The 8,117-nt window shown below is 63.9% G+C and overlaps 1 protein-coding gene and 1 long non-coding RNA gene across 3 annotated transcripts in view; one reads left to right on the top strand and one right to left on the bottom strand.

Annotated features, from left to right (window-relative positions):
- Window positions 1-406: 406 nt before the first annotated feature.
- Window positions 407-8,117, bottom strand: part of MGAT5B (alpha-1,6-mannosylglycoprotein 6-beta-N-acetylglucosaminyltransferase B) — a 70,166-nt gene continuing 62,455 nt past the window's right edge. For both annotated transcript variants that reach the window (XM_042967172.1, XM_042967173.1), the window contains 4 exons: window positions 7,911-8,027; window positions 3,245-3,319; window positions 1,802-2,058; window positions 407-1,458 (listed from right to left, as the gene is read on the bottom strand). In XM_042967172.1, the coding sequence (XP_042823106.1) occupies window positions 1,260-1,458; window positions 1,802-2,058; window positions 3,245-3,319; window positions 7,911-8,027 (648 nt within the window). In that variant the 3' untranslated portion in view covers window positions 407-1,259. The remainder of the gene's footprint in view (window positions 1,459-1,801; window positions 2,059-3,244; window positions 3,320-7,910; window positions 8,028-8,117) is intronic.
- LOC122233672 lies at window positions 4,339-6,749 on the top strand. Its single transcript, XR_006211337.1, has 4 exons — window positions 4,339-4,990; window positions 5,148-5,368; window positions 5,550-5,841; window positions 6,242-6,749. It is a non-coding gene; the product is annotated as an uncharacterized LOC122233672 (long non-coding RNA).

Below are 8,117 nucleotides of genomic sequence, written 5' to 3'. Positions count from 1 at the left end.
CTATTGCTTTCCCCCGACGGGCCAGGTCCTTGGCGACCACTGAATTTCTGCGGCTACAGGGGCCATCCAGGCCCAGAGAGGGGTCTGGCATTGGGAGGCACCCCACCTCGGCCCCACGCCGGCTCGCTCCTCCCCTCTCCCGGTTCTCGGGGCCCTGGGCTGCCTCCCTGGCAGGGTGGAGGGTCAGGCCTGGCTGGGGGGGTGGGGGTGGGATTATAAAAGGGGCTGGGGTGGCAGTGTCTCTGGAGGCCTGACCTGTTTATTCGGGCAGGGCTCTGGGCCTGGGGAGGAGGAGGAGGGGGCGTCCTGGGGCCGGGGCAGGCATGCCACACAGAGATGATGCTTGGGTCCAGAGGCGGTTGGAGGCTAGAGGAGGCTGGAGATAGGGACACGCAGCACTGGGGGGTGGGGGGGGGGCCTACCTGGGGGCTAGCGGGCCTGGGAAGCCAGGGACTAGACTGGACGTATCATGGGCTACAGCTCCGTCCCCAGCCTTTGCCTACAAGTGATGCTAAGGGGTGGGGGTCCCAGAGCCTGCTGGGCCGGGAACTGAGGCTCTGGGGACAAGTCCATGGCCTGGAGTCACAGTCATGCCAAGATGAGTTTGGGCAGAAGCCCGAAGTGGAGAGAGCTCGAGCGAGCGGGAGAGGGAGACGGTTCAACCCAGGGTCTAGGCGGCCCCCCGCACTCCCACTGTGCCCCCAAGTATAGAATGGGGGGGGGCGTTGCAAAGGCAGGCGGGATGGGGCTGAGAGGAGGCATGAGCAGGGTCCCCCAGCCTGGCCTTCCCCCCGTCCCTTGTCCCTCTTGACCACAAAGGGACAAGACTGACCCCTCACACATCACTCTCTGGACCCTTCAGTGGGTCATCGGGCAAGCACAGCCCCTGCTCCCTCCCCATACATCCTAAGGCCCCATCGTGGGCCCGAGAAGGACCAGGGCCCTCTCTCCATCTGGTCCAACAGGGGCCCTGCACAAAGCCAGGGGCCCCGACCCCCTGCTCCTGCCAGCGGGGCCCTCTGCTTGGCCACCACGATGTCACGAGCCCCCGGATGAGGACGAGGAGCCTGCCTGGGGCGGGCACCCGCCACCTGAACAAGCTGCCCCCCACCCTCCCCGCGAACATGTCTGTCCGGGCCACTTCCGGGCCGAGGAAGGAAGCTCCAGTCTGGGGGTGTCGAGGGGCGGGCAGGTCGCTGGAGCTCGGAATCTGCTGGTGCTTTCTCCTGCGGCAGGGAGGGCCAGACGGGCGGGTGCCCTCACAGACAGTCCTGGCACAGGGCCACCTGGCCCTTGCGGAAGTCTCGGCAGGGACAGAGCCGGTGGTACTTGGTGCTGGAACCGGCACAGCTGAACAGCAGCGGCTCCTTCTGGAGGAAGCACTCGCGGCCGGGCTGGGCGAAGGCCGGGTACAGGTGGTTCATCTCCGACTCGGTGCTGTCACAGGGCACCTGCAGCCTGGACAGGCACGGCGGGCGGCGCTCACTGCCCCAGCCTCGTACCGCCCGCTCCCCTCCCCGTTTCCAGGAGGCCCGGGGACAGACGCCAGGCTGCCGCCCCCCTCTGCCCGCTATGCGAAAGGGCAGGTGGGGCTGCAGGCTGAGCCACCAGGAGGACCCCGGGGCAGCCTTCCTGGCCTGGACCTAGAAGAGGCTCAGGGAGGGGTGGAGGGCAGGGGCTGGCAGGGGGCGGGGCAGGGATCTGGCAGGGGGCGGGGCAGGGATGGCACGAGGACCAACAGGCGTGCTGCACTGGGCCACCCACGGAAGGCAGGTGGGGGCGGGGGCGGGGGCTCACTCACTTCTGGAAGGCGTCCCGGCTGTTGAGGAAGGGGAAGAAGGAGGGCTCGCAAATCAGCCCACGGTCCAGGCAGGCGTCCGTGCAGGCCCTCCCAGCGGCGGCCAGCCAGGCTCGGAGGGAGTGCGCTGGGGGCCAGGCCCCGGGCGCCGAGCTGGCGTTTTGGGCCCACTCCAGGTGGGTGGCATTGGGGGCCAGGACGAAGGGACTCTGTGGGGCTCGGGCCCCTGGCGGGACAGGGCCTGGGGCTGCACAGAAGTCCTGCAGGAGGAAAGCGGGCGTTAGAAGGGGAAATGGGACGCTGACATCGGGGGGTGTGACCTCGCCACGACGACAACAACAATCGTACCATAGTACCATATCGGGAGCTTCCCGAATACCAGGCCAACCGCCATGCGTCATGCCATTTTTTTTCCCCCTCGTGACAACCCCATCAAAAGGGTACCACTATGCCTTCAGCTATTTCAGCAGTTGGGGGGCGGGGGACGGAGGCTCAGAGAGGTCAAGGAATCTGCCCAGGGCGTCACAGCTGGATGGCAGGGTTTGATCCACCCGGTGCTACCTCATACTTTGGCTAGACTCAGGGTTTCTACCCTGAGGCCCGTGTGCCCCACCTGCGGTGTGGACGGGGGTCGGGGGGCTGGTGCTGGCCGGAGGGGCTCTCCCGGCAGGGATCAGTTCCAGGGACCACCCGTAGGGCCCAGCAAATGCTTTCCTGTGAGTTTCCTGATGACATCCCAAAGAGCGGCTGGGAGCTGAGAGTCCCAGGGTCTAGCTTCTGGCCCTGACCCCACCAAGCCCTCTCTGCTACAGGCCTCAGTGCTCCTGTGGTGAGGCAATGGTCCAGAACCACCCTCCAGCCCTCAGGGCTTGGGGGCAAGATGCAGCCAGAGGCCACACGCTATCGGTCTGAATATCAAGTAGTTATAAAGCCATCTACCTGTAGTTCGCTGCCCAGCTGGGCCCTAGAGCTTGGAAGGACCACCCGTGGGCCCTCAGGAGGCTCAGATCCCCTGGGTTCTCAGGGCGGAGGACCTGGTCCCCAGCCCAGTCTCATCCCTGGGGGTGGAGGGGGGGGGGGTCCTCCATACTCACCAGCCAATCAGTTACCAGACTTGTCCACGACTTCTTTCTCAAAGTAAAAATAAGTCTGTTTCTGTGTTGCGGTATGGGGCTGGGCTCTCGAGCTGGACGCCCAGGGCCGCCCCCCCACCTCACCCCCGGGCCTGGCCTCCTGGCCTGAGCAGTGCAGGACCGCTCCCCTGCATCATCTCCGGGGAAAGTACCCGGACGGACAGGTGAAGAAGGGGCGGGGGTTGAACGGACACAGAGCCCTGGGTGGAGACAGCGTGCTCAGACAGTGGAGCGGGCTAGGCCCCCTCCTCGGGGCTGATGGGGTTTGGGGAGGACCCACCCCTGGGGGCGGAGAGCGGGGGGGCCCACCTACTTGGTGCTGGATGTACGCGTGGATTCGCTCCAGCATCCCCTCGCAGCTGTACTCGTAGGGCAGGTAGGGGTCTACCTGTGGGAGAGACGGGCGGACACATGGGGGAGGAGGAGCGCCGGGCCCCTCCCCCACCCGGCTGCGGGGGGCCAGCCCTGCTCAGCACTGGGGGCAAAATCTGGTGCGCCCGGAAGCCCCTCCCCCCACACCATCTACCCGGCCCCTCTACCCCGTCTACCCGGATCAGCTGGAACACCTGCCTGTGGCCCTGGGGGCCGTCCCACCCCCTGCCTGCCCCCTTCCCGGCTGCCCTCCCTTTGTCCTAAAGCTCAGCCCCCATCCCCTCCTGGGCTGTGATGCCTGCCCTTCCCACAGCCAGCCCAGATGGGTTCACCCTCCCCTCTTAGGGGACGCCTCCTCCAGGAAGCCCTCCCTGAGCCCCAGCCCCACTCCTGTCCAGGACCACTCTCCTGGGTGGCACCCTAGAGTTCCTCCAGGGTGGAACTGGCACCTGTGTCATCATTTCCGATCTGTCCCTCGTGTCTCTCAGGTTACAGGCCCCCCTGGAGAACCGGGACCTGCCTGGCACAATGCCCGGTATACAGTAGGTGCTCAGCAAGTAGCACCTCCAGCTCTGCCCGTATATTCTGCCCAGAAGGTAGAACGTTCGCGAAAAGGAACACAGGGGCATCTCCCGGTCAGGTGGAGCGAGGAGAATTTGTAAGGCTTCCTGCCCAGGCCAGGCACCTGGGAGCCTTTCCTGACCAAGCCCTCTCTGGTGACCCCGGCACACAGCCACCTTGGCTGGACGGGGCCGTGGGGAGAGCCCATCCCAGACTCAGAGAGCAGCCTGTTCGGGCCTCCGAACTCGCTTCTCCCCAGTGTGTGTGCACGTGTGTGGATAAGATGCAAAGAGCATCTCATAGGTGCGTGTGTGTGTGTGTGTGTTGTGTGTACGTGGGGGCGTGGGCGCCACACCCGGCCCAGCCCGATTCCAACTTACGCCCTTTCCCTGCCCGCAGCTCGAGGTGCTGTGATCTGACAGCTCTGCCCGAGTGGGAGCGGCCTCCCTCCCCCGTCACAGACGGGCACTCAGGTGCACCGGGGGGGTCCTGCTTCCCGTAGACCCCACCTCGAAGGGCTGGAGGCCCATCCTGGGCCCTCTGCCTGGGGGGCATCCCCGACACTCAGGCTGAGGGGGTCGCCCAGGGAAACAGCAGCTGCTCCCCTTGAAACGAGTGCAGGCCTCCAGAAGATTCTCGGGACGAGAGCCCACCCATCTGGTCTGGAGAACCCCCGTTCTCCCTGCAGCTGAGAGCACTATTCTTCATCCGCGGGCGGTTCCAGAACCCGAGAGAATCCAGGTCCTATACCCCAGCCACCGGCAGCCTTTGCGGCCCCAAGCGGTGCACGGCCCGGCCCCGACCTGCCCTCAGCCCCGGGGCTGATGGCCACGATGGCCCCGGCAGCCGGCTCCTGCCCAGCGGTTCCCTGGACACCTCCAGGGTACAAGACCTCAAGCCCCGGCTAGAGAGCCACTCCCCCGCCGCCCGGAGGAGAGAGTTCCCCTCCAAATGCCACTTGGCCTGCTCCACAGCAGCCCCCCACCCCCACCCCGAGTCACTCCCGCTGTGCTTTGAAGCCCACATCACACGTAATTCGCATCAGCCAGCCGCGTCCCGCCTGCCATGAATCTCCACCAGAGGAGCCAGCCTGCCTGGAAATTACCCCCATTAGGCCTAATTACAGGTGCTCACGGTGTAATCCGTCTCAACAGGCTGGCAGGTGCTGGTCCTGCGCTGTAGGGAGAGCGGGAGGCGGGGGGGGGGGGGGGGGGGGGGGTGACAGGGGTCTCTCTCACCTCCTCCCCGTTCCTCACCTTTCTTCCCCCCTCTCCCTGTGAAAGGCCCTGGGATTTGCCGCACAAGCTGTGTCCCCTGAGGGTGGCCCTCATTGGTCCTCTCGGCTCCTGCCAGCTGTCCCCAAATCAGTTCTCCAAAATAGGATTGGGACACATACCCAGGCTGCTTGGTGAAAAGGCAGCTGCGAGGGCCACACCCGGTCCTTTAATATCAGATGCCAGGCCCAGGAACCTGCATTTTAAACACCTGCCCGGGCGATTCTTGGGTAAGGGGGTGTGAACCGCCCGGGGAGGCAGGCGGGGGTGGCGGGACCCCCGGAGGGGCTGAAGGCAGCAGGCGGGCAGGTTCGGGGGACCACCCGTCAGTCTCCGCTTGGCAGATCGGCAAAACCTTGGTTCCTTGACCCTTTTGTTATCGTGATTTTTTTTAAATTAACTCATTCCCAGAATTAAACAGACGTTGGAGCAAAACAAAACAAAAAGATCAAGAGAAAAAACAACGAAAGGTAAGTTTTCCTCCCATCCCGGACACCCAGGCCCTTCCCCAGGGCAGCATCCGTTACCGATTTCTTGGGTGTCCGACCGCAAAGAACCCACGAACTGAAGAGCACGTTCACTCACAGGCCCCCCCACAGCCCGGCTCTGTTCTGCGGACAGAACATATTTCCACGTGCTCGCGGAGCTTAGCGATGTCTCCTGCAGGCTGGGCCGGACCTGAGCCCTGGGGGTGGGCTTGCTGGTATGTCCTCTACCCCCTGACCTTGTCCCCTGGGTTAGAAGCCTTGGAGGACTGCTTTTCGAGGGGAGGGGAGGAGCGGGAGGAGGATGGGGGTGGGGGGCCCTTCTCATGCCGCGCCCACCTGGAACGCAGAATGGGCCGCGTGTCACCGCTGGGGGCTGGGGTCGGTCAGTTTCCGGCTTTTCTCCTGCGTTGAGGCCGCCTGGGGAGCCCCTCGCCCACTACGACTGTCTCTGGCTGGCTCCGCCCTGCGAGGGTCCCCAGGTGCAGCCCTCATCCACCCAGCGATGGAGGTCACGCTGGGATGTGACCTACCCCATAGGTCCCCACCAGCACTGAGGGCCAGGGGCCAGCTGGGGTGACCTACTCGGTTAGACGCTGTCTCATTCTGTCACTCCAGGACGCTCCTTCCTGGGATCACTTTCCAAATAACCGACTTGTGCCCCCGGGTCACCTCCTGGAGGAACCCGATCTAAGACGGTCCGTGGCCTGGAGGGACTCACAGCAGAGACTGCCTCAAGCTGACGCTGAAGAACGGAGTGGAGGGCGTCACCCCCTCACTGCTCAGGGAGGTTCCAGGGGCTCAGCCACCTGGCAGGTCGACCTGCCCGTGTCCGTGACGACTACCGACGGGCGCAGGCTGTGACACAGCTGTGTTCTTCCGGGCAGCTATGTTCTACTAGACAAACATCGCCCCCAGACAGAAGGAGGGAAGGACGAGGGTGTGGTCAGTGGAAGAACGGAGCAGGCCAGGGAGGCGGGGATTTTCTGGGGGGCCTCTGACGAGGGGGGACAGAGGCTGGGGTTTCCGCGTGGGAGTGACTGGTGGTGAAAGGAGGCCGATTAAAAACAAGCCACGGGCGCCTGGGGGGCTCAGTCGGTTGAGCGTCCGACGCTCGGTTTCTGCTCAGGTCACGATCTCACGGTTCGTGAGATCAAGCCCCGCGTCGGGCTCTACGCTGACAGCTGGAGTCTGCTTGGGATTCTCTCTCTCCCTCTCTCTCTCTCTGCCCCTCCCCTTTCCTCTCTCTCTCTCTCTCTCTCTCTCAAAAAAAATAAACGTAAAGAAAACGCAAGCCTGCCTCACGGTCAGAACAACCAGGCGGGGCTCTGGGTCCAAAGCTAAGCCCGTAAGTCCCCCGGGGCTGGGGTGGAGGGTCTCTCCCTGCCGGTCTCTGCCCTTGAGTCTGGCAGTGTCCCCCAGCTCCCCTGGGGCAGCAGTGTCCTCCTGGGACATGGCTGTCCTTGCAGAAGGAACCGGTGTTTCCTGTCACTCATTTGTGGCGGCCTCACCAAGGTGAAGGCTCGCCAGGTTTCCGGGTTTGCCCCAGACCCAGAAGTTCACCCTGAGCAGTGCGTCCCCTTCCCCTCCCGGGGGAGGGCACGCTCAATTAACACGGTGCTGGGCGAGGAGGGAGACAGGTCCAGAGGGATCATGGTGAGCAGAGTCGGACCCCTTTCCAAAATGAGGGAACCAGAAGAGCACAGGGGGCCGTCAACAGTCACCGCTCCCACACACGTGCCCCCACACATGGCAATGCCCACACACCTGCCGAAGGAAACCCGGAAAGTTCTCCCCCTTGCTACGCGAAGGGTGGCCCTGGGCCCGGCACCACCCCAGACCCGCTGAATCCCAACCCGCATTTTAACAAGACCCCCAGATGACCTGCCGGCACGTTTATAGTTTGAGGCATGCGGACAGAAGGCCACAGAGCCACACCGACAGCAGAGTTCGAAGACCCTCCAAGCGCTACTCCTGAGAAACATTCACTCAGCGCCTGACACGTGCAGGCAGTGCTCACAGGGCTCTGTCTCCGAAGGTGCTTAATAAATGATTCCGGATCCAGGGCTGCCACGTACGGTTGTGCAGGTTGCTCACGGCACAAAGGTATTTTTTTTTTTCTCTCCCCCACCAACTCGAGTTGGTAAGTGGGGACCACCCCACCCCTCATCAAATTTCCCAGCCCAAGCTTACGAGTCTGAATTCACCAAGAGGGGCACCTTTTTCTAATTACGGCTACGACCCGCAGTGGTGGCTGATGGCGGCCCTGACTGGATCTGAGCCTCACCTGGGTTCTCATGATGGCCTTGATGGCCGCTTCAAACTCCTCTGAGTTGTTGTAGTCGACGGTCCACACGTGGGGTTTGCCAATGAAGTTCTCTGCGTAGGGGTGCTGGGAGAACAGCTGGCGGGGCAGAGAGAGCAGCCATCTCCCCCTGTGCCTGCCTGGCCGGGCTGGGCTGAGGGGACGCCCCCCCCCCCCCAGCTTGTCCCC

This window comes from Panthera tigris, chromosome E1 (assembly GCF_018350195.1).
Source record: "Panthera tigris isolate Pti1 chromosome E1, P.tigris_Pti1_mat1.1, whole genome shotgun sequence".
Classification (NCBI taxonomy): domain Eukaryota; kingdom Metazoa; phylum Chordata; class Mammalia; order Carnivora; family Felidae; genus Panthera; species Panthera tigris.
This window is presented reverse-complemented; position numbering and strand designations above follow the sequence as displayed.